Source organism: Acromyrmex echinatior, chromosome 6 (assembly GCF_024713525.1).
Source record: "Acromyrmex echinatior isolate Ae372 chromosome 6, ASM2471352v2, whole genome shotgun sequence".
In the NCBI taxonomy this organism is placed as follows: Eukaryota; Metazoa; Arthropoda; class Insecta; order Hymenoptera; family Formicidae; genus Acromyrmex; species Acromyrmex echinatior.
In genome coordinates, this window is record NC_141857.1 from 7,782,847 (window position 1) to 7,810,697 (window position 27,851).

The 27,851-nt window shown below is 33.4% G+C and overlaps 1 protein-coding gene and 1 long non-coding RNA gene across 2 annotated transcripts in view; both read right to left on the reverse strand.

Annotated features, from left to right (window-relative positions):
* LOC147909337 (uncharacterized) overlaps nt 1–27,393 on the reverse strand; it is a 30,612-nt gene extending 3,219 nt beyond the window's left edge. The window contains exon 1 of the long non-coding RNA XR_015545391.1: nt 25,106–27,393. This is a non-coding gene — a long non-coding RNA (uncharacterized LOC147909337). The remainder of the gene's footprint in view (nt 1–25,105) is intronic.
* Nucleotides 12,051–14,581, reverse strand: LOC105145292 (uncharacterized). Its single transcript, XM_011054746.2, has 2 exons — nt 12,663–14,581; nt 12,051–12,492 (listed from the first exon to the last, which is right to left on the reverse strand). Exons 1-2 carry the CDS (start codon nt 12,835–12,837, stop codon nt 12,167–12,169), a joined length of 501 nt encoding a protein of 166 aa, XP_011053048.2. The 5' UTR covers nt 12,838–14,581; the 3' UTR covers nt 12,051–12,166.
* Nucleotides 27,394–27,851: the final 458 nt, after the last annotated feature.

Here is a 27,851-nt window from a genome sequence, read left to right on the forward strand (position 1 = left end):
GATATATATTTGAAAAGAGAGAAAGTGAAGATGCTGAATGTAAAAAGTATAAACAAGTCGAACAGACCTATTGTATCGTATTTTGTTATATTTTTGTTATTTTATTTTTAAATACAGTGACATACTGGAGTACTTGGATAAAGTCCGAACGCAATCTAAGCAAATAATTTAATCAATAAATAAATTTACATTGTCTGCAACCGATGCATGTGCGTTCTCGTGATGCTACAAATAAGCATTGGATAATTAATAAAATTAATTCTTTCTTCTAATTAGTCAAGTAAATATTTTAATTAAAACATTTGTAATGAGATTTTGATTGCATTTTTTATCGTTCATTAGGCGTAAAATAAGGATAAAGTGACATTTGAACGAAGTTTCCAAATATAGTCTATATTACACAGGATCACAAAAAAAAATTTTTTGATGAGCAATTCAAACTAGAATAGGTGTTTCTTATAAATTTTAGATCGCTGAATTTGAATTCATAAACCCCATTTTGCTCTATTACGTCCAATTTTTTAGTTTAATCGAGAAAAATAATGAAAAATCTATGAAAATTAAAACATTGGAGAAAAAGTAAAATTAATCCAGAAGTAGACGCGTCTCTCGAAATTAACGTTAGTAGGCGAGTCCTGATCATTTTGACCGAAATGTATTTTCACATATATGTGTTATAATTAAAATACATATATGATTATAATTACTATAAGTAATAATTAATAAGAAAACATTCTGATAATGCTTTATATTAATCAATTAAAAACAAAGAAACGTAATAATTACTAGAAACAAATGTACAATTTATATGATATATCTTTATTTTAATTTTATCTTTTTTTTATTTGTTAAGATTATTGATATGTAACGAAATAATAAGAAAATTATAATAATTTTATTCATAATTTTTTATTCATAAAAATATAATAATGGAGGAGATTGACGGAGACAACATTAACGTAAGTGCGCTACAATCTTTTAGACCGATCGTTAAAAACATATCAAATTTTATGTAGATATAAGCGTATTTACGTCATCCATTTTTGCATGCTATACGAAAAAAACATTAATAAATATTTACGTAAAAGTAAAAATATAATGTATGTATATTTGTTGCTTTAACACTGACAATGTAAAATTTTTATCCTTTATCTACAACCTGAATCTTCGAACTTTAATGCAAATATTTTTAAATTGTTCTAACTTGTACATATAAAAATCTGAAAACATTCTTACTTGTGAAAGTTTTAACATATTGTATTTTACTTATTTTTTACAGATTTAAATTTATTTACCATAAGTCACAATAAAAAATCGTTTGTGCCTTTAAAATTTGATATTGCCAAAATTGGACGATGTACAGTTAATTATTTTATTATTTTGAATGTAAATAAATGCACATAAAAATATTGAAATTGTTTTAGGAAACTGTCCCGATAGCATAGAGCAACGGCGGCATGTGAATATAAACTATTGTATGGAATAAAATTTGCGTGTTTTATTATATTACATTATATACAGTGAAATGAAAGATTTTATTTTAAGTGTCGAAAGAAAATACATGTGAAAGAGGCTGATGTTACCGGTTATATATATTATGAAGAAAAATAATATTAAGAGAATCCTAAACGCGATTAGTCATACTGAAAATAGCACACACAAACGATTTACATATAATTAACGCATCACTACATCAATATCTCACTCACGCATGCTACATACACGGAGAAAATTTTATATTTAAAATTACTATTATATAATGTGGCAGTAGCGCTGCGGACAATTATAAGTTTAAATGCTATAACTATTTTTTTTAAAACAATAATGCAACATAATTTTTATACTTTTTTATAGTAAAAATTTTTTATTACAAAATCAAAACTTGTCGAATAAAAGTTAGAATTGTAAAGATAACTAAAAAATATATACCTAGCAAATTTTGTTTGCGTACCATAGTAAAAATTAACTGTTTTCGTGTTAGAATGTGGCTTAAGCATTGGCAGCTTTTAACAAAAATTATTTTATTTATGTGATAAAAATTAGTATTGTCATAGTAAAAGTTATGTCGGAATCATGTGACGGTTCATCGAAAATATAAGACATAGTAAAGTATAATTTAAAATTGTATTAAAATTTAATATAAAATTTTCTTTGTGTACACATAAATTTTCGTATAACAATTACGTTTTAATTAGTCGTCTATGTTCAATTTTAAGTACTCCACGCTGTTTCTTCATACAAACTACTGTGGACTATTATTTTGTAAGTATAGTCTATAAAAACTATATTTGTAAGTATAGTCTCAAACTATAGTCTACTGTGGACTATTATTTTGTAAGTATAGATTGCACAGCTTTTATAAACAAATGTCACGACGTAACAGCTCTGAAGCGCCATATTGAACTAAGAAATGGTAAGGAAGATCTCAATTTCGAAATTTTTTGTCGTTCTCAGCATAGACTCTATCTCTCAGACACCTATTATGCGTATACTTTTTAATCCTGGAAAAAGATTTTCACATCAATAAAACAAGAAAAAAGTAATTGTTACACAAAAATCGTATGATTTAGTCGGTAATATAAATGATTATAGGATTTCCTTAATATTAGATTATTACAGTCCTTTTCAATTATACTATGATTAAATAATGATAATTTGTAGTCTTAGAAATTATCATGTTCTGAAAATTTTATATTGCATATTAACGGTAATATATAATTATGCAATTAATCATACTTTCTTGGATATTTCGTATTCTTGACCGTGTAAAATATAAATATTTTCACGTCAGATTGTAACCTGAACTGAAATATAGATTTTATTGTATAAATTTAATTCTATCTTCTTTTTAGTGATTCTTTGCTTAAACAAACGTTCAGTTAATATTGATTAAGCATAGTAAAATAATTCGCAATTTGCTTTTATGTCTATTTCTATTATTTAATTATTTGAAATTATCAATTTTCAAAGTTCATTTGGCAAAGAGCAAAAAAAATTGCATCCTTTGAAAATATTGGTTTCTAGAAATTCTGTTTATGTAAACGCACGTTTTATTGGCTTCGCGATGTTTCTCGGAATCTGAAGGCAGGTCTGGTTTGGCAGACAGACGAATCAATCATAGGTATATTGCGACGTGCATTATCAGATCGCAACCGATATTTTCGTTCCGATTTCGTTTCCGGGAAAATACATCGCCCCTCGTTTCCTAGATGCGATGTAAAGTCACGACGTTATCTGCAACAAGCTGAGCTGACTTTGTCCGAGATATCATCTCGCAACTCGTTCCGGCGGGACGACGGTCGTACAAATTTCTTTTATCTGTGCCATAAAACCGATAAAGGCGTGATGCATTTTTTCTGGTTATCTGCGATGGTCTACGATAAGAAAATTATTTTAGAATATGGACGACTACTTTATGATATTGCAGTTTCGATAATTTTAAATCTGTTGATAGATCAAGATTTATATATATATATATATCTTAGATTGACAAGAAAAAAAAATTTTTTTTAATCTCAGCTCAAAAACTTCCATTTCATGCCAAAAGAACATCCCTAAACTTTTATCAAAAAATATAAAGATTTAGAGATTGTGAATTTTATTAGTTTGATTTTTAAATCAATGTTTCGATTTTTTTAAATACATGTTTGATTTAATGCAAAAATAGCTTAATCCAGATTTGAAATGTAGTACTGTATGTTTTGTTGATCTGACTGAACACAATGCAATAATTTATTTAGCTCTATATACGCCTTAAGAAACACGATTAATGTGAAAAAATGACTAAATTTCGAATTCAAGGTCGATTTTAGTAAAATTCCAAGCGTTCAAATGGATCGTTACTCCTAAAATTATAGATCATCTAGAACAAAATCCAGTTGGAATTTTTCTAGGACTTCTTATAGGGCCTTTAAAAATTGCATTTAACTAAATCATGAAACGTTTTTAAAGATAGAAACATTTTTTTACAAGTTCTAAAGTATATCGTTTTGTGGTTTTGACATTCTCAAATCAAATATCTCAATTGATAATAAAAAATCTCTTTATTAGAAAATGAAATGAGTACCTAACAAAAAAATATGATTTAATTAATTGAAATAAACTACATATTACGTAGTATATACTTTTTTAATCATGTATTCGTTTCATTTTCTAATAAAAAGTTTTTTATTGTCAAATTGAGGCATTTGATTTGAGGATATCAAAACCACAAAGCGATATACTTTAGAACTTGAAAAAAAATTTCTACCCTTAAAAACATTTTATAATCCAGTTAAATGCAACTTTTAAAGGATATCTTATAAGACGTCTGAATGTTCTCCGGAAAATAAAATTGTTTTATGTATTGATTGTACGGTAACATCATTGGAAGATTCCGTCAATTTCATTCATTGGAATTTGATGCGGTGAATACCTTTATAATCGCATTCAATACACGGTACTGCGAAGATAATTTAGCTAAATAACGAGAGAATCCTCTCTCTCTCTCATCTTCGTTGTCAGACTCACGGTCGTTATCCACGTAATAACATCGCCGAATTGAATCAATTCAGTTAGCTATGTGACACCGTATTATCTCTCGCTTGAATCACCTAAAATACCTAAATTATACATATAGCGGATATTCTCCGAACGATTGCGGCGAGAGGGCCGTGGCAATCCGGACTGTCATTCGCGGTGTATCGCAGGCTGATGGGCAAATTATGATTTATCGAGTGAATGAGTAATCATCGCTGTAAATGCGACGGATGCACGTTTTCGGGGTGCGGGCCTCATTACACGCGCGAGGAAATCGAGCGCAAATATATACCGGCATGCTAGACGATTTTTTAAATCGGCTACGGTGATCGCGCCGTTACGATAATTGAGCAAATCGAATTACATGTAGATACGCGTATGTAATAACCATCGACCGTTGCCGAAACGTGCACGTTCAGAGCAACCCGCTAATTGATCGTTCTCCCCGTACTCGGACGATAACGCGCTAATGATATAGTGGCATGTGGGAAAATCAAGATCTAATCCTCTCGAGAATTGTCACAAATAGGACCCGTGGGAGTGTTTACGCCCTCCTGATTTCCGGTTGGCATTGCGCGCGATAGTATTATTTCGATGGGTTCTTTCCTCTCCCTTCGATGCGGACGCCATTAATTCTGTGCAACGAGAGAAGCTCTCAGAACGATCGCGCGGATCTCCGTACGCAAAACGGATGGGCGGGAAGGGAGGAGGCTAAAATGAAGGAAAGCTTGCAAGTAATTTGAGGGTTTATTGCGGAAAAGCGCAGAAATTTTACGAGTTTTTCGGTGTGGTAAATTAAGATTTGCATAACGCGCCACCCCCGCATCTAAGTGTTGAGAAATGCAAATGTAGCCTCGTCTTTAAGGTTCTTTCTCTTTCTACCTCTCTATCTTTCTTTTTTTTCTTCCGTTCTGCGTACTAGAGGAAGCACGTATAAAGGTTGAGTGGTTATATCTTGCTATACCAGCATAAGATGCGAGAAACTCCTTTTCACCAGCTCGTCTCTAGGGTTTCCCAGAAACCCAAAATCCCACTAAGATTCCACAATCTCAAGAGCAAAGAGAATCCTCCATTTTGAGAGCTGGTTCCCTTCACCATAATGTTCGCTATCGAAAATATCCGCTTCGTGCATGTTGAGAAGCGAGTGAGAGGAATTTCAAAATGTTCAACCGGAATTACGGAATTACTTATTGTTCGCGATCGTTTTGTTTTGCTACGCGAAGACATTTAAAATAATATTACATTTATTCCTTATTTTCACAATATTGTATATGGTTACCTACAAAAATTAAAATTGCAAAAGATTCATCAATAAAATTTATTCATGAATTTTTTGGTAACTTTTAATTGTTAGGTAATCATATATTGTGAAAGCGGATCTTCGATGCTAATAAAATGATTTTCAGCACTCATGTTTTGACGTAAAATATATATGATTAATTCGTGGGAAAAAATAAATATTTTTTATTTATTATCTCCTATATTTCATTCTTAGGGAATCTCGTATCCGAAAATGATTGGAAAATATTCACGTACCGATATTCTCGTTATTGGAAGATACTTACATTTTGTAAAAAAACAGAAAAACAAGAACAAAAAACAAGCATTATCTTGTATATACGCAAAAGCGTCGAATTGTTCGAGCATGATGCCAGATGCGAATCGGCACGAGTAATTTTTTTACACAGATCGGAGCTCATTATCGGACGCAGCAATCGGAAACCATTCGATCGAGCAACGTGTAACAACTACGGTCCAACTATGTTGCCAACGGACGCGATCGTTAACGTTAACCGCTCGCGTTGCGGAGCGTATTCATGCGTGGCTCAGCTGCACCTGATTACGTTAATAATGAACGCAATTGGCGCTCACCTGCGTGACTCGCCGAATGCGCTTTAATCTGTTTACCGATTGCTCGCCGACGGTGTTATCGCGTGCGTGCGAGAGCGCGAACGGTCGCGCGTATATTTGACGCGACACATCGACGTTTGCGTGCTTAATTCGCCCGATTTCGGCCCGATTGTCCGACTCATCGTAAAGCCGATGATGACGTCGATGATGGCGTTTACTATGCTATACTGCGCACGAGAAAATAACGCGCTACGGATATTGCGAAGCGAATTCTTCATTTTTTACGACGTGATATCGAGAGCTTGAGCCGCTTTGGTATAATAGCGTATACGGGAAAGAATGATTTTGCTGAAATATCTAAAATTTTAGCTGGATATGAATCTAAGAATAATTTTGTCGAATCATCGAAATAATCATAGAACGTTCAAACTAGTTACTATACTGGAAAAAAAGAAAATGTAACAAAAAATAATTTCACTGAATATTTAGTAAGTAAGTTCTCAAACATAATAATATTATCAACCTTTTTCTCAGTCATACTTATCAAATATTTAAAATTATTTTTGGTTATATCAAACATTTGATTGATTATTTTATTCAACTTGATAACTATTACCAGTCTCTTTTTTCAGAGTAACATATTAAAAATATTTTGTGATATTATTTATCATGCTTGAGATTCTCAAAAAATTATTTTGATAGTCCAGTGAAATTATTTTCAGATCTAAGAATCTATTTCAATTTTTAGATACTTTGTTATAGATATTAGATATCAGTAAACGAGCGATACTTAATTTTTATTTCTCTAAATGCACAACGTAATAGTATTTTTTACATGATTGCTGTTCATGATTTTATTACTTTTTCTTACACGTGACAATGTAATCGTATTTACTCCAATTCGATACGTGAGAAGTAAATATCTAACGCTAAATGCTTCCGCGGATTACTATTATATCGTCTTCAATTATAATACATAGCATCTATAGCATGCTGAAGAATCATTTCGAGGTCTCTCGACTGTATAACGCGATAGTCGCGAAGCGATTATTCCAGCCTTATCAGCAATACACTCGGTGCGCAAATACTATCGAAACGCTTGGAAGGCGAATGGAAAATGGCGAAAGGATGCGTGAGAGCGGAAAATAAGATCAATTTCGCTGTGTGTTCACCGATCGTGTATAGTCGAACCTCTCTTTTCCTCTCTCACGTCGTCGTCATCGTGTCGTCGTCGTCGTCGTCGTTGGCTCGGTCAACCGTCGAGACTTTTCGCTCTTGTCGACTCTACGTCGCGTATTCCTGGCACGCCGCGGAAACAGCGGTGGGTTTATTTTCCGCGGAAAATCACAACGTGTCCGGATAATGCCGGTTATCGCGTGGTACGCTGAATACAATGCCTCGGAGTACGGAGAGAAAGATCAGAAGCTGCCTTGGCTCCTGTGTCGAGAACGCTGTATAAATGTGCATTTCCTGCACACAATGGCAAGCTCGCGTTTTGGGTATATAGTGCCTCCGGCAAAAAGACACGTAAGAAAACGATAGGGCGATGTGGGGACGTTTACTTCCAATTTGAAGAAACGAATCTTTCTCGATGGGGGTTTCAAGCGAAAATTTAAAGATCAAGAATGATTTAATATAATATGTATCACTGTAAACGGATGTATTCTTATGAAACATATACAGATAAGAATAGAAAAGTATACATCCGTGAGATTTCTCATACGCGGAATTCTCCAATGAACCGTTTCTGAACAATCGCCATTCGCATCGCAAGCAAGGCAATAAATTCAAATTTTATTGAATTATACAATAGGAGCCAGAAAGATCGTTTAAACTACACGCGAACGCTTTTACGATCGGGCAGCGTTGAACTTCGTGGGTTGTTGCAGTCGATTTTATATTCACAGACTCATATTGCAGAATACAAGTTTTAAAATAATCAAACCTGGCTTATATCGATATTTTCGATTTATTATAGTTAGTTGTAGTTATATTATGTATTCAACAGAATACTATCTATGATAAAAGTGTATCTTATTGTTAGATCAATCAAAGGCTACAGTCTATAACATTATTTAAAGTGATAATTATTTTTTTTAATTGAATTTCAATATCAAGGACTACGATTTGAGATAATAATTATTTTAGAGATATCTTTTCTTTAGACAATGTATGTATACATTTTAATCGTTTGCCTTAAATGTAAGAAATTATTTCAAGCAATTATTCTGTATTAGTTTGAATAATTTTAATGTTGTCGTGGATTTTTTTCCCCATTTGAAGAGTTATTATCTACCTCGAGTTTAATTATGATAATGTTTTAATAATTCAGATTTAATTGTTCTTTCAATTAATCTCGATTTGTCTGTAATGCACAAACGCGGAATTATACAGCGCATTTCTATCATGCGCAGATACATGCGCGAATTCGCATTCATTATACTCGAGCGTGTATGATCAGTGAATCGCGTGAATAATTTTGCGTGTCGATTTCACATTGGCATTACTATCAGATTTCCACCTATGCGTTTTGATACTCGTTAATGATTTACTCAGAGTATGTAGCTGAAACATTTCTGTACAGAAACATTAGGTAGTTACACAGAGTCTTACTCTTTATGGGCTTCTTACTTTATGGGTTCATTATGTGTACTTTTTCATTAAGCTTTTCATTTCGCAATGAAAAGAACGCTTTTAAATCTTATTGTTTTTATTCTTCCAAATAATATCATTACTACCGTATTTTGCGTGTGAAAATGGAAATCGTTGATCGTTATGGCAAATTGCGCATATTTACCTGCCGCGTTAAAATATCTATGATAACGTTTATGCAGAATATATATACATATACATATATGTATACACAGGGTGTTTGGAAAATAATGATAAATCTTTCGCATAGGGGCTAAACTGAAAAGAACAGTCCTCTACCATTTTACAATTTTCGTAATAGTTAACAAGATATTAATCGCTATATTAATTAATCTCATGTTGGTAAAAATGAAAAAATGCAGTATTAAAAAGCTGATAAAAACTTCTGAAAAAATTCTTAGAGTTTTATGAAAAGAAAATAAACAATTTTCGTCTTTTGCAGTATTTCTGTAAAGTTGATAGTATTCGAGTAAAAAATTATTGAAGATTTTCGGCAATTTTTAGCAATTAATATCTTATTAACTGTATTGCGAAAATTGCAAAATGGTAGAGGACTTTTCTTCTCAGTTTAGTCCATTCTGCCCCTATGCAAAAGATTTATCATTATTTTCCAAACACCCTATATATTTTACTTTCCTTTTATTTTATTCTCGCATTAAACTTTAATGATCAAACTCGTTGATCAATTAACGAGCTAGTTTATGACTCTGAAACTCCTGTATACGGAATATACAGATTTTATGAAAAAGATTTATTAACAAGTGAAATATGCGTGACTGATTTTGAAATATTGTTCAGAAATAAATTTAGGCCCTTGTTATCGCAATCATCAATTCTGTTTGTACTAAGATCCTCCATTAGCCCGACTATAGCCATACATGCTGCGTTAAGGGCAGTACGTTGCGCATGTAAATTGCGGTTTCACCAGCTTTGCTCAACGTCGGATTCGATACTGAGGCCGGTCCATGTTATGGTTAGGCTAGTCTTAAATGTGGCAACGAAATTTCTGCCCCTTGATTACGCGAGATTACGTGTATTACGCATGAATATTACGCAGATCTAACGCATGCTATACGACAAATATTTCGATACATGACAATGATTAATATTTCAAAGAAAAATTGATCGCAAACAGCATTCAATGTCCAATGACATTAACAAATATAATGAACATCGACAGAATCACGCAGCGTTAATTGAATAAATATTTATAATATAATCGCTTAAAAAATTACGCGTTAAATTTTCGAGGAACTCACATATGTTTACTTCTTTTTTCTATTCCTCTCAATGCCGCATTCTGTTTTACATGGCGTTACATGTTGGAGTTTAGATTGATGATCGTGTTTAATCGTGATTTATCTCCCGGCCGTTTAAGGCCCTAAACGCGGCAATGAATTCTGTAACCAGCGCCCAATTACAGTCATCCAATGCACGGACTAACACTTGTGCATGCACTCGCGCGCCTTTGCAACAAGCGGATGCATTTGTCGTTGCCAGGCTTTTACAGCTTCGTAACCGCACGCGATGTTCTTCGTGTTGAGTACCGTGAGTATTTTGGGTCCGCGCAGACAAATGACGCGTTTCATCATCCCGCCCCTCTCGATTGCGGATGTACCTTTCACGTCGCACCCTACTGTAGTGGTAGTAACACACAGTAATCCCTCTCCAATTTTCAAATGTAACTACAGCACCTTTTTGCCAGCAACGATCCGTCACTTGGTACGTCCATCGCGTGAAAAACGTCATGTGCGCGATCTTTTATCGGCTCACGTCGCGTTACCTCTTGCCATTTGCCATTTCTCCTTCATTTTTCCTCGCAAATCATAGCACTCGTAAGTACATCTGATTCATAAGGGCGGGAAACTCGAAGCTTAAGTCGTAAAAATCTAGGGGATTGCAGACACGATGTGACGACCGTGACATAATCAAAGTAAACGAAAGGAGATCTAGAGGCTCACTTTTCCAGTTTTCTTCTCTTTGGGAAGAAATCTGAAACAGGAACGTTAGACACGGAAGCTTTTTTAATTAGAATCTCATTCGAATATCGATTAATTATACATTCATGAGGGAAAAAGGAAGAAAGATGAAGAAAGAGCATCGGAACCACCTAAAAGCTTTGAAACCGCACTATCGAAGAACGACGTGAAGATCGTTTTCTCGCTGACACTTCGACAATGAATATTTTACACTTCCGGAAAAATAGATCCCTTTGTCACTTTATCCACATCGATTCTCTCGCATTTCTTTCCGTTACCACATACTCCTTGGCTTTCTGGTTTCCCTCATTGGAAGCAATACGAGAGCTTCGTGATACTTTACACCGGTTCTTAGTGAACGCTTCCTAATGGAATATTTGCGGAGATCTTTCCTTTTTCAAACTCTTTATCGGAGAGCCGATTCCCTTTGAACGTGCTCGCGTTCGCGTTCGCGTTCGCGTTTCTCTTACCAGCAGATAAAATCGTGGTGATTTATCGATGCAAGGGAGAGAAAAAGAGAGAAAGAGAGAGAGGGGGAGGGGGAGGGGTGGAACTTAAAGCGCGGCTTAAAAAGGTCGTCGCCGTCACGATGGTGGTAGGCGACAATGGGCCCAAAAACGGTTTAATACCAGCGTATCCGTATGTATATATGTGTATATATACGCAATATGATCTATTGTTTCCCAAGACGGGCAAGAATATAATACCACCGGTGATTTATCGCTCCGTTATTCGACCCTGCGCACGCCTCCATGTTTTCGACAAAGTGGCGAACACTTCAGTTTCGCAACTCGTAAATCTATAAGACGTTTGTATCTAACGTCAAAATCGTTCGATCTATGTTGCAATAATAGCCGAAGAATAAGTGCCAAGAAAATATATGATTATCATTTGAGAATTACTCCTAATAATGGTGATAAAATTTCATTAATTCGTATTTGACAAAGTTTTTGTTATATTTATTATGTTTAAAGAGTTTTTTTTGATATTATTAACAAAGAATTGTAGATATATTTACTTTAACAGAGTTTTATTGGATTCACGAGTTTACTTTTCCAAGTATTTATCATTGGTCTTGTTGTACATTGCAAATTAGAATTTCTTTCCATACTACTTACACAAATAAAATATTTCTCACAAATGGTGTTGCTTGGTGTTTATCTTCATTATTTTTTTTTTCCTTTTTTCGTTCCTTTTTTTACCTTTTTATTTTCTTTTTTATTTCCTTTTTTTTTCTCAAGTTTTTTTTTCTGCAAGATAACAGGTTTTTTTGAATAATCATAGGCGGATATAGGCTCTGGTTCTGGCAATGGGATATAATTTCGTGGTGACTTAAATTCCACTTCAAGACTGTGTTTCATACTGTCGGTAATATTGTGAGTAATTTGTCTTGTTGTTCTTAATAATAACATTTCTTCCTCCGGTTTTTTAGGAGTAGGTTCTTGACTATGTATTACATTAATTTTTGGACAGCCTTTCTTGCATTTCTTACCTTGAAAGATATATATTTTGTAATAAATTTGAAGAACATGTATCTCAATTTTACAAATAATCTTGTCAGTATTTCTATCATAATTAAGTAGAAATAATAATCATAAATCATAATAGATTTTATTTTTAAATTTTTCTATTAGTTTTACAATTATTATGATAATATTTTACCATATTTATCCGAACAATTAACATCAATGATAGGCTCGTCATCAATTTGTCCATCCACGGCTTGAACGCGATGTCTATCTTTAAGCAATTTAAACGTTAAAACGTTATTGTCAATTTCATGTGAAACTTCATCGTACGGTGATTGGGCATTAATTGGACATACACGACGATTCATGATTCTTTTTCAGTAATGCAACCAAATATGAAATATTACATATATCTTAGAATTTTGTCATTTAAGGTTATTCAAAATAATTTAGGCATTTAAGACAAATTCACGTATCTTGGTATGCAATATCATTTTGACTTTCTTATTTTTTATATGCTATACGTTGAATTTTGTATCTCACATGTTGCTTGATCTTTCAATGAGAATTTAAATCAGATTCTCCTGGTTTCTAGCATATTATTTTACAATCTGGTCTCACTGTTCTTTAAGTTGGTTATCACGCTCGAAAACACAACAGTAACGCTACCGTCTGAAGCTGTGTTTAACAAACGGCACGAATTATTCTCAGAGTTGAAATTTTTATATGTCAAGTGTACATAAAGAGAAATATCTACGCGAGTAGAGAGTGCTTTTCTTCCTTCTGCCTCGCCTCGCTACATAAAGACGGCGCGGAAATAAGGAGAAAGAAAGTATATAAAAGCGAAATGCAGATGAGGTAGGACTGTAACGGGGACGACTCAGTTTCTCCCTGTAGAACTGGAGGAAGCAACGAGGCGGTTGGTCGCCGGGAATAGCTTCGCTGTTTTCACTCGGAAATTTCTTCTGGACACAAGACGAGGTGCTTCGTCGGCGAGAGCTTCATCTCCTCCTCCCCGTCTGTTTCGAGAGCTTTCATTGTTCCGCTCGCTCCCTGACGTTTTGTCGGTATTGCGGCGGGAAGAGCTCGTGTCATTCCGCGGAGTGCGTGGAATCGTACTTCAAATCGTACTACAAATAGATATGCAAATATTGTCTCAGTTTAGTTCGCCCACAGACGTCGCATCTCCAACGGCGAAATATACATCACACGCTGTTTCTTCTGTGCCGCCTCAACAACGCTTTAATTTTTCCCTCTTCACTATATTCCCGACACTTTCATTTTCTTTTTCCTTCCCTTTTTCGCTCCGCTTTTTTCTTCTTTTCGAGCGCGCGCGTCGCTGGGAGAACTTAATATTCTTGGCACCTAAACTTCTCCTTTGTTACGTAACTTCATAACGCTCTTAATGTCCACGCTTTTAAAAGATAATATTTCAGTTTTTTTCCAATGACTTATTCTCTCTTTCCCTCTTTTCTCTTTCGTGATATGGTCGCTTCCTATTCTATGATTGTTGTTCTAAAAATAGTTTCTTTTCTAAATCTGTTAGATATGCATAATTATATGCATAGTTATATGCATTTAGGACATCTCGCGAAATAAAACACTTTTCAAATAAACACTTTTGAAATAACAGTGCATATGCTATAGCATATATACTATAAACGTGCATACATGCATATATGTATATTTATGTGGAGGGATGGTGTCATGTCGGTTTACGCGATGGACAGAAAAAATGAGAGAGGGAGACGAATATTTGGACAAACTCAAAAATTCCATCAATCTCCCCGTTCATTCTCGGTCGCACGATATTCGACGTGCCCTATCATAGAGATATGCTTTATACGGCCAAAAGGATATGCTAATATTATGTGGCGCTTTCATAACGCGCACAGGACCGAATATGTTTTACTTTCATGAAGTACTTCGTCCGGTTAATATTTTTGGCAGGAGGAAAGTCAAGACAATGTTTTTAACGATCAACCAGATCACGCGCGACCTACGAATTCAGGAATCCGTTGAAATAAATCGACGATTCTTACCGATGCATAATCAGCTTTTAAAACATCCTGCTCTAAGACAGTGCGACCGGCGCTCCAAGTCGACTTCGGCATGTCGCTTTGTATAAAGTCGCTGAAAAGTTCGGGCTGTTAAACTTTTAATCGGTAATCCGGCGAGAAGTCTCTTGCACAGGTCGGAATGCAACAGTAAGTTTAGCCCTTTAACTTTCGAACTTCTTCTCGCTATTAAGTAAGTCGGCTCGACGTAAATACTGTGCTCCTCGAATTCGCGCGTTAACGCATTTCGTATAGCGAGTTAAGAGAAATATTAATTCTGCCGATAAAAGCTTGCAACGGTATGCCTTTAATAATCACGCTATTTATTTTTAATTGCTTTATAAACTCTATATATATATATATATATATATATATATATATATATATATATATATGCATACTTTACGAATCTTTATTTTTACCTATTATATTTTGTAAAAAGACACTATTCAAAATGACACGTTTGCTTCTATCCTCGAATCCAAATTTTGAATAACGGAGAATCAATTACCTAATGTCACATAAAACAGTATACAGTTCGGGTCAGCCGTTTATGAATTTAATACTGCAGGCTAAATATATTATGGTTCGGTGATGGTTAATGTACAGTCGTGAACAAAACAATTGCAACACTTTTTTTCGATGAGTTTCGGAATATAGCTTGCTCACGATTGGTTCTTACTTATAGATCTTACTTATAGATCTTATTTATACTTCTTACTTATAAATCTAATCATTTACATTCAATCTCCCTAAGAATAAAGTTGAGTTCCATTAAAAAAAAAAAAGTGCTACAACTGTTCTGTCCATGACTGTATATTGTATCGAATATATGATGATTTGAAATTATTGGGTGTTTTCCATTTGTATTAATTTGTATCATCGACTTGTGTCATCAAATAAAATATCCTATGATTTGATAATTCTTAGCTTTATCGATATTTATATTGTTGACATCATTAAAACGATGTGCATGACTATCGTTAAGATCGATATGTAAAATCTCGATTAATTGTGTAATTGTGTAATGCTAAATCGCATTTTCGAAGCGAGTAATGAAAAATAGTCACATTTATGAGTGTAACATGACTGTGCAAATCCGGGAAACGGTGATTCACTCTCTTGAATAATCGTGTGCTAATAATTATGGGACATTAATAATTGCTTGTATCGTCAAACCGTGTTACCGGCTTAATGCTTCGTTTACCTTATTTCAATCAAACATTACACACATGATTTATTAACGAACGTTATACCAATTGTATTACAAAGATATAATTTTGAAATAATGTATTTGGTCGAAAATACGAAAAGTAGAATTCAACTATGTTGCATTATATTCATCGATTTATATAGTACCTAACCGAGCTTTCTGTACAAATTAATACGAACGTAAAACAGATTATCGTCCCTGGTTTTGCAATAAAATTGCATTTCCTTGTTACAAATGTAATCGTTAATTGCAAATGACAAGCGCCGCGAGTCAATTCAGGTGTGAAAAATTTACTCTTCTAAAGTGGGTCGAAACGAAACCAACGAGATAGAAATTATGATCGACTGTTCTTCTCGCTCGATATATAATGTATACCGTGGCGTTTGCAGCATCAAATAAATAATGTTGCAATATTTACCGGACTTTTTGATATCGACACAACGCTATATATAATATTTAAATACGAATTTCAATTTACGTTTTGACGTCTCGCGACAATTTCAATCACGATGTGTAATACATGGTTTCTCGATACTTTTCGTATCAACGTTCGTTTATTTTCGAGGAAATCTAATATACCTCTAGCGACGGTTTCTATTTCGTTGAACGTGCGGATGAAGGCACTTCCTTTCTACTTTTGTCCGTGGAACTTCGTATCTTTTTCCGGGTATCCGATACACAGTGGAGAGACCATTTTAAGAAATAAAACGTCACAGAATTAAGTCCCCGGGAACTTTTGTATAAACATCGAACATCTTATAATGCTATGTTTAACTTGGAATACGAAGAAGAGCCTTTACTTTCTTTTCTACAATTTCTTCAGTATAAATACTCAACTCATGGATAGTTTTACAAAATAATGCATAAGCAAACGCTCAACTCATAGATAGTTTTACAAAATAATGCATAAATAGGGAAGACTTGGAGTCAAAAGTAACACACAAATAAGTTATAACACCTACATAAAAAAACATTAAACAAAATACAAAAGCGCAAAAAAGAGATAGAAAATTGTAATTATTTCTTCCCTTTTTTTCCCTTGTGTATTATATTTTGTTTATATATTTTTTATGTAAGTGTTACAACTTATCTGTACTTTTGATTATACTTTTGACTCCAGTTTCCTCCAAATATGCAATATAAAAAATATCTAAAGAAAGGATTAAGCATCAATGATGCTTAAATTTGATTGCGTTCATCTTCCTATTCGTTCGTCTTCCTAACAAATATTGATCGAAAGAAATATTTCAAGTAAGGATATTTCTGAAAATAAAGCAGAATGAGAGAGAAAGGAAATCAAGCGGTGACATTTTATTTCTCTGTGACTTATTATTCTGCCAGACTTATTGGTGACCTTCGCAAAAATCCACTGATATATTATTTCGCGAATAAATAGAAAGTCGTCGCGACGGATATCGCGATATCTAGAAAACGCGCTATCGCTCAACGTAATAGGTTCATCACTTTGCATAGGAAAGAGGATGCGTGAAAAATATATTTGTCCCGGACTCACATACAGCCCGGAGGTAACATTTGTCGTCGCTACAGTACGCGGACAGAAGCTACTTCGGAAAGTTCAGTATAGTCCCACTGCAGTCCTGCAACTTTTTTTTACCGTGTCGACGAAAACTACTGCTTGTTATGTTCCTCCCGTGTTTTTCGTATATCTGGGGCATCATAACTTCCGCAAATAGTTCGCAAGTCCGTACTCATGATTTCGTGCGACGTTGGAGTAGTTACAATGTAAATGCGATCTAGTAAAACAAAAATGAGGGAGAAAAGAGCGGAAACAGGACAAACCAGTGTTTTAAAACTGTAATTGTATGAGCTTTTGCATTACTAAAATGAAATTGAATAGTTAGTGCCTGCAATATGAAAAAAGATTGAGAGAAAAAAATCTCAAAATTATCTTATTTGAAAAGTCAAAAAGTCATGGTATGACTGTGGTTTAAATGTAGCTTTAGTTAAAAACTGATATAATTCTACACTTTATAGGTAATATATTAGTACATATATAGTCTCATACATAATTGTGATTACGATTTTTCTGGCACTTCAGATGATCTGATAAAAATTATTTTTAATAAAAGTTAATCAGTGTTCAATCAGCTACAAGTTGCATTATTAAAAATTTGCAAAATATTCTTCTTTAGAAAAAAATCAAGGTCATCTTAATTTTTTTTAAATAACACTACGTATTTTTACTCCATAATATTATAACTGATGTTAAGAATTTAATAACCTGCTACACTATGACTTTAAAATAACTTTAAAGTTAGATAGTATGAGATCAATGAACGGAAATGTTTTTATGAATAATTATTTTATTTATATTAAATTTTATATAGATATATTCTACAGTAGAAAAAGATTTTGTATTAGCAGCATATTGTTATAAGAATACATTTTCGATAAACTAAGACTGAATTACGATTTGTTCTAATGACAAATTAAGATTGAACACAAGAAATTGTCGTAACAGCGTTCAAGCTAAGCTACAAATACAAGTTATGTTAATATTTTTTTTACATACTACATACATATACGTATGTAATAAATTGTGAACTATATTCGAGAATACCACGAATCCAGAAATGGCTACGTTGGTTTCTCAATTTGTCTACAGGTACATTTTTTCTATTGAACAACGTAATGAAAAACATGTAAAGTTTAATATAAAATAATTTTTCACGAAAACATTTTCGTTCATTGATCTCATCTGACTTTAAGATCATCTCAAGATCATAGTATAGCAAGTCATTGAACTCGTCTTGACACTAATTACAATATTATGAAGTAAAAAATACTCATTTAAAAAAATTAGGATAATCTTGACTTTTTTCCTAAAAAAGAATATTTTGTGCAAATTTTTAATATTGCAATGTTGTAGTCGATTGAAAACTGATTAACTTTTATTGAAAATAATTTTTATCAGATCATCATCGGAAGTGCCGAAAAAATCGTGATTACAGTTACGAGATACCCTGTATAGTCGAGATATGATTTATAGCTTCTACCCACTGAATTACGTCGTATTGAGACATGCTTCGAAAATTATTGCGAATTTATATTCACGTTACTGAGGTGCCAACGGATTTATGATATCGTAAATGAATTTGGCTATCGTTTTAATCAATTCGAGGGTAGCTCTCAATTCAATGAATACAAAGTTTAGAGACCCAAAGGCGGTGCTAATCAATTACCGTGCTTAACGCAATATCTTTATTGAGCTACTACTGCGGAACTTTCATCTAATTGGAATTTTCTCCATAGTTTAAGAAATTACTTTCGCGTAATTGTTCGTTACGGCTTATTCATTATGATGAAGGAAGAAATCGTTTCTCGTTCGATGCTGTTTATTTCAGGAAAATTGGACAATTTATTGACAATTCGATAAAAGTAAAGTCAGCTACTTATTGAATTAAAAATTATTCATCGCCCATAATGAAGACGTAACGAACTACATTTTCATTCATTATTACGTCAAATTAGCTTACGCAGATAATTCTTGTATTCCGCTTCGATGATTCATAATAATTATATTTAAATTCAATAGCTCTCCGATTTATTTAATTAATATATAATAATAAAAATATATTACGTAAATTTAGGTTACTACATTTAGTAGCCATTTTCCATGTGACGGTTCATCAATAATGAATGTCTAGACCGAGGTCACTTTGGTCGTCGCCACATTTAACGTTCACGTGCTATTATTACGAAATATAAAAGAACAGCGATGTAGGAATGTAGAGAATGTACTACACTTTAATAAAGGTGATGCTAGTTTTATCAAGCATATTTCTCGTCCGCCGGACAAGTTATTTTTGATTATAGAAGATTTTTAGAAATATACCAAATTTAAAAATTGATAATAAATAAATAATTTAAAATTCTTTTAAAGCTTTTATACAATACAAATAGCAATAAAATTACTAAAATTAATATATATTCAAATCAGTCATTTAAAAAAAAGTCGATTAAAAAAAAGTCTAAAGACTCGTAAAACTTTATTTATTATCAATTGCAGCTCACGCGAAAAGTCTACTTCTACTTTAATTAATTTTGAAGACTTGTGATTTTGCACTCGGCGCCGTTAAAACAGCGGGCGCGGCCACGCCAATTACGGAAGTAAAAAAGTCGGTCGTCCGTAATTAATCTCGGACCGCTTCCCCTTTTTTCCGTTTTCCCTTATTAAAGCTGGCAAGGTGACAAAGGAAGCGTGAATCGACTGTTTTTCGAAGTACGTGCAAGTATTTCGTTCGGGACATTTTATGAGGTTAGTCGAGAGCGTTTTTCTAACACAAGGAGTGTTCGCAATTTCTCCGATTTTTACAAAATTCGACGAGAACAGAATGAAAATAGAGTAAAAATAATTTGGACGTGCGTTTTACGATCCTTCGAAGTTGTAACCACTCACGACCATATCGAGAGCTATCCATCGGAGATTTAAAAAAATTGCCCTATACAAGTTTTATACTTTTAAGCACACAGTAAAAAAATATTGAAAAATAAATATATCTCCGATATATAGTTTTTGCTATTGCGCCGGTAAAAACTTTCCAGAGAGTGGCTTTTACCATTAATAATTAACACGAATAATGGGTAAAAACAAAGAGAACACTTTTATTTTACATAGAAAATCATTTTCACTCGCTGCATAAGAGTACCAGGTGCATAAGGTGCCATTGTTCGGTTATGAGGAAGAGCGTTCTTCCCGACTGTCAGAATTTTGAGTAGGTGAACGAGAGAAGAAAGATGAACGAGAGAAGGAAGAAATGAATAGAGGTCCCTACCTTTAGGGATGCGCTAGGGAGGTCAGCGCGTGACAAACGAGGCTGTTTGTCTGAGCCTCCTACACATGGATAACGAGCCGCTTCAAATCTTTCCATGGGGTGCTCAGGTCCTTTTCGCTTCGGAGAGATCTCACCCTTCTCACCCTATTTTGCTGTCGACACGCTCGTATCTCTCCTCAAGACGACGAAAATTGCATTCTTTATAAATACGTTCGCTGCTCCTTAATCCGCGAGTCTGCCATCGTCCTAATGGATGCGATAATTAGCGACGAGACGAGATCTATTTGGTAATTAACGAAAGGCTGACTTGCCGCGCATAATTTGTGGGAAGGAATGCTCATTACTTTCGTGCATGTCGACGTACGTATGTAAGTAGTTCCGAGAAATATGACATTCCTGTGTCAAGGAAGACATTGGGTTATCTTGAACGTTCTTCCTATATCGCATTTTCCCTATCATTTATTATGTCAGGTTTATTTTTTATTCTTTAAATTTCAATTATTAAAACTAAAATTAGTTTTTAGTATCTATTATATTATATTTCTATTAATGATATCGCAACTTTTAAAAATAATTGTCAAATAATAAGCGAGATTTCAGTTAGGTTCATAATAAATGTAGACATATATGCTTTTTTATTAAGTTTTTCAATATATTAACATCTTTATAATATGATGCCTGATTGAACACTAAATTGAACGATAACAATTGAACATTTTGTCAATTTTGAATCGAAATACATGATGTGTTATTAAGACGAGATAAAGAATCAAACGACGATTCGAAAGAAGTACTCACGAAATATCTGTAATAATTTTTCTTTGTGGGTCACTTGTTCACATGGCTGCAAGAGAATAACGAGATTCAATTTTTTTGTACAAAATTTTTTCACAAAGGGCCTACGTGACGGAAACGATTAATGCTCGTGGATCATATGAACGATGGATACGGGATCATGAGAGAAAAAGAGAGACAGAGATAGGTTCTGTAATCGACGGCAAATTGAATGGCTGCATGGACGGCGGCCTGACATTCGGGCGTCCTTTAAATTCGAATCTTTTTTATCGTCCATGGTGGTCCGGTGAATCTTAATACACGTACCGATGCGACAGCTCTCGCGATAGAACAGCAGGATTTGAAGGTATAGAAGGGATGGCCGTGGGAAGGTAGTGCGATAATCCGCGAATAAATTCTGCTGCCACGGGCTTCTCTTGACACGATAATTTATGCGTTATTCCATCGTCACTGCTATCGTGAGCGACGCTTCTTAGATCCCGTTGTTACAATAATCACGCTAGTAAACGCGCGTTTTATCGAATTATACAGAATTATATAGTTCCTTTTATAATTAATTTATTACATACATAAATGAATTCGTGCCAAGTTAGAGACACAAATTTTTAATTATTATAAAAAATGCACAGCCAGAATTATGATAAATGAAAAGAAATGGATCCACGTAAGACATTATGTTTTTCTCCTTTCTTTCGTAATTTCTTTCTTGATTGTATATCGTATAAACATAAATTAAAGAAGGTCTTAAATTCAAGAATAAAAAGGCAATGACGGTAGTCGAAAAGGCTGAATTATTTGAGAAAAAACAAGATAAAAAGAATTAAGAAGCAATAATCGATAGGGTGAATGGACTAAAATGGTTAGCTATCGTAACATACGGTGCGATACCACAAACGAAAGTATCTACGGGTGAATCGAAAAAGGTACTTTGATTGTCTTTTTTGGATCCTTTCGTCCGAAGCTTGAAACAGATAAGAAGATGGACTCCGATAACAACATCCGGAGCTTTACAATACTTTAAGTAAGTGCTCCATTTCTCTCCAATACGTTTTTTCGTTTATCTTCCGTCTTAACTTTGAATCTTTTCCGTTCAATCTTTTCTGATTTCCTCAACGTCGTGATCTCTATATTATTACTTTAATATTTCGAAGTCTAACGTGTAAAAAATCATATAATTTTCATTTTTTTCAAAATTTCGAAATATCGAAATTGAAAAGATTTCAAAAAATTAAAATCACATTATTTATTACATTATGATTATCAAAATCTTCAGTGAATATTGAGTAGCGATTGTAATTTCGTGACATTCATCGATACATTAATAAGAAAAGGAAAAGAATATTTGTCGTCGAAGAGACAGATTTCCGTTGGATGTCATATAATATCCCGTGAGAATATTAAACTTGGTGCTGCTTCAAAAGATTAATGATATTCTCATTGATTAAATACGGCTCACGACAATAAACTGTACACCGTCCCAGTTGTACCCAAAGTATTTAAACACTTGACGATGCCGTAGTCCGCCATGGAATGTAACAAATGTAATACAGGTAATACTACATCGGTACAATCTAAGCGCAGGCACAAAGAGGAAGTAGTACGAGTTAACAAAGTATAACCGCAGTGATAAAGTAAGCAAACACTTAATTGAGGTTATTTGACGAACGTTTCATGTGGCAATTAATGAAACGTTCCATGCGTAGCAACGTACGAAACTATGTACCATCGAGTCGCGTAATTCGAGGTTGCGTCAGCAAGGAGTTTAATTTAATCATACTGCGTAATTCTATTATCTCGCATCGTCGCTATTTCCAATGTTCCTCTGTCGTCAAACATTTCGCCAGTCATGCGCGAATCGAAAATAATTCTAGGGACACTATACCCGAAATAGATAAAGGGTACCCTGTCCCTGGGTCTCTTAAAGGGCACATGAAAATATTATACCGTATTGTGTTATCAAAGTTCGATAAATCATTCGATGTTGTCTCCCTGATGACATCAGTCATCGATCATATCCGATACAGAAGGAAGAGATCGTTGACCCCGCGGTCATAGACGTATCCGAAACCGATCGATTATCGATCGTTAAGTAGAGGCCCTTAATTATGGTCAATAACTTTGATGTGTGCTATTATGACGATATGGTGATTCACTTTGACGTATTTGCGGTAGCGTCGTGACAGCGATGTGTAACTGCGTAACGCGTCTAACTGTTGTTTATCGATATGCTTATTTGCACTGCGAGGCTCCGGTCTTTGACAGTAATACACATGTATGTAGCAAGATACATACTAATTGTTTGTCCGTGCATGTGAAGCATGTTAACTGATATGCCTTTTGAATTGCTTCAAAATTTGCACGGTCTGCGAATTTTTGTTAAAGATTGTTTGATTACTGTTTACAATAAACATAGCTTTTTCTGTCGGTTAAAAAGAAATGTTATGAATACTTTTGTTTGCAGAAAAAATTATCATATGTAATGTAATGTAACGTTCTTTTTAACGAGCAACCTGATTTTAAATATTGTTATTACAACGTTTTTGTCACGAAAGAAGATAGGACGTCTTTATTAACGACTCCACATTCTACTCTGCATTCTATTGAAATAATTCTGTTTCTTCTACTTTTGAAATTTGTCTTCAATATTTCTTTGATATTTCGCAATAAAATGAGAAATGAGACACTCGGTAATAAAGTGGAAGATTCTGCAGTCTTGAAAAGAAGAAAGGAAAAATATAATTTCATAACGTGTCGTCTTAATTAAAGGAAACTCTGATATCTCTGGTATACGCTTTAATTAATCTAAGCGCGAAAGATACGCGGCAAAGTACATTTGTAACGTTCGTCGGAAACGTAATGACGCAATATTTTAAATTATAACGATGACACGGCGCGCGCGATATTTCATTTTCTTTGACGTGCAAAAATTGCACGCGCCGCGCAAATGTATTCTTCACGAAAAACGCGCTAAACTATTAGGTACAGCGGTATGTATAAAAGAACCCGCGCGGTTAAGAAGAATTTTACTCGAAGTAACACGAGGAACGTTATTGTACGTAATATTTCTTTGGTGCATTCCACAGTATTAAATTCTTTTGCACATGTAAGAACACATTGTGTTCTGCGCGCGATAAATTCTCGGGGAACGAAATAATATTGGATACAGCAAGTGCTGACAGTTGGATATTATTTATGGAGAATACTTTATTGTATTTACGAACGCTCATGTCCCTCTTTCGATCTTTTATATATATAAACTGGAAAGATTTCGACGTCTCTTCTTAGTACTGCACTGACTCTCTATTATCTTTTGAAATATCGTTTATGATAGAAATATATCTTTTCTCTCTTATTATGCAATGGAAACATTTAAATCAATACGACGTTTGCCGATGCGACGTAACTATCTTACGCAAGATCTTTTGTTTTTATTTTTGGTTTATCAACCTAACTTTTCTTCCTTTTATATTCGTATAACGTTGCTCATATAATTTAATTAATACATTCTAAATTTTTTGCAGTAAAATTTCACTTTAAAAAAGTGAAAATACAACTACCTTTCTTGAAAAAAAGAGTAACAATTTTCACTCTTTTTAAGTTCATTATGTTGTAACAAGGGATGTTACACAATGAAACACCATGCTGTTTTTAATAATGAACTACACGTTTTTTATTGCGAATTGTTGGGATTATTTTAGTTTTGTTATATTTTAAAATGTTAATTTGTTTTTTATAAAATAGATAATTATAAGATGATGAGTGAAAAAAAACTTACTTCGTAACCCAAAATTCTTAAAATGTGATATTACATGGCCGTCCTCGGCGCGATCTGTCAGTCGATTGGGGAAGAGCCGAGGAAGAATTCAAATGCGAGTCGCTGCATGATAGCAGCGCAATCTGATAACGTCGCATTTACGAAATATCGCAATGGTTCATAGTGTACACCTTACTTATTTTGAGATTTTTTAAATATTATAGATATTATTTTGATATTATATTCAAATAAAAACTTCAATATACACAAAATAAAAGCAACAAGCTCGAAAACTAATTAATTATTTAAATATAGTGAAAAAAATAAAATGTAAGATATTGAATATATTACTGCTAGTCTTTGTCCAAATATACTGCCCCCTCGATTATGGCCACACGTATCTAATACTGCCTCCTTATTACTATCTATGTACCCTAATACTGCCACATTTATTGCAATCGGTATCAAAATCTCTCTCAAATCTCTCTCAAATAGAGATCACGTGTTAGAGACGATGGCGATAGGAAGTTTCGGCAATAGCAAGTGGATTAAGAATCACAAGCGCCGACAATCGCTTTTAACTGTGCGCTACCGCGATTTCTTCCTACCGAGACCCAGACTCTCCTGTCATTCGTATACAGCGTGCGCGTGATCCTTTAATTTTGTCAGAGCACGATTTCGTATTGTCGTACACGATGATTTCTCGAGTTCTACGCAATTATTTCAATAAATTTCATTAAAAAAGTAACCCATCAATTTTTTATGCTTATTTTATTGAAACGTCATTTAAATGTTATCATAAAATTGCTTTAGTACATACAAGAAAGTGAAAATACCACGTCTGCTTTACTTCTAATTAGAAGAACAAGAAGTTTACATGTTCAGTGACATTTCTAATTTCTTTAATTATTTTAATACATAAATGCAAAACGTATCGAATATCTTATATATTAGTTGTGCTTATATTTATATGAGCAGTCGCAGTTTAATACTAATAATATTTTTAATGTATAATAATCTCATACTTTTATATTAATACTACAATTGAAAAAAAGCGGCAGTAATTGGGACAGTTATTCTATAAGTCGGCTTGAAAAACATAATTAAAATTAAATGCGGATTTATTACAATTTTTGCACTTATCGGATAACTTTTTTTTAAGATCATCATATATGCATCATATATGCATACCAATGCAATTCACAACGTGCATATGTAACATAGTGACCGCTGTCTGCATCGCCCTAGTAAAAAAAGTTGATAGAGAACGATTGAGAATGATAGGATTTCTATCAATTTGTATCGTTTTCTATAAGGTTATATCATTTTCGTCGACCTCGCGAGCAGCATGATTGATCGGATATGAATCCTATCGTATATTTTTATTGGATTTTATAAAATTTGTACAAGATTCCTATAAGATCTGATTCAAATGAATTTAAAGTGAATTTACGAACCAGATTCCATATTCAAAATAATAGAATTTTTCTATCAACTTTTTTTGCCAGGGCGAAGAAATTTATATAATGCACTATTCCTATTAAAAAATATAATTTAGTTTTAAATTCGATTTTAGTTCTATCGAGAGAGTGTACAATCGCTTTATTCCGTTTTGTGTATCTATCATCTGTAAATATTAGTGTCAATAAATAAAACCATATTATTGTTAATTATTTGAATTGTCGTATATATTGGCACTCCATTGAAAGCAATCAGAAATATCTTTATGATCTGCTTCTTCTGAATTATCTGTATCATTATTAAAAAGATTTTTATCTATCTCACTTGTCAATTCGGACATTGTAACACTCTTTATCATTGTGTTCAGATATTGCAAACGCGACTTGGCAATTCTTTTCCATTTTCGTTGACGTCAACATATTCACTTAATACCACAAATAGAATAGCTTTAATCAATGTAGTTCCTCTGGAGAAGTCATTTTATATGCTTGATTTATGAAACGTAGACAAAATTTTTCGAACAAGGCTTGACTCTATTCTTTCGCTTTTCGCAAAACAGCAGCATTAGGAATAATTAAAAGTTCAATGTCGCCGAAATCTTTCAGACATTTAGCTTCTTCTCTGCGAAATGTTATAGCATCCATTTTTTTTCAATTAAAGTTTTAGCTAATTAATTACAATTTTGCAACCTCTCAATTGACGCTTTTTTTCATATGAATGATTTTCTTCATCGACATTAAAAACAATGAAATGTATTTCGCATAGTCTACCCATTATCTTACTCTAAAAAAATCTTTTTAAAAAAAGAAAAAATTACAAGTGCATAAAAAGATATGTATGTATACGTATATGTATACGGTGATATGTAATGTATATGTATAATATGTATATGTATAATATGTATATGATGATACAGTTTGTGGCACATGAAAATACATTCATAAATAATAGACATGATATAAATTATAGAGAAATATAATAATATGTAATAATATTGATAATATTTAGATATAACAACATTATAAATAAATTTACAAGATTAATAAGCAATTATTAACATCTCTCTTCTTTGTTGAATTATTGTTTTCATGTATTGTGTATATCTGCAAAATATTGTATGTAAAAATCTTTTTAATAATTTGCACATAATTTCTGTAAAAACATGCTGGTCCTAGAATATTACGTTTTAATGCGACCCAGGCACGTTAAATTTTTTTCTTCATTATAATCCAGTTGACAGTTTTAGTTACTTTTAGTCTATCTTATTTGTCTTGCGTGAAATACTTAGCTAATTACATTTATTTCA

Coding starts and splice junctions, on each gene's coding strand:
- LOC105145292 (XM_011054746.2), bottom strand. CDS start 12,837: ATGAATCGTCGTGTATGTCCAATTAATGCCCAATCACCGTACGATGAA. Junction 12,493..12,662: donor TAATTGTTCGGATAAATATG/GTAAAATATTAT, acceptor ATATCTTTCAAG/GTAAGAAATGCAAGAAAGGC.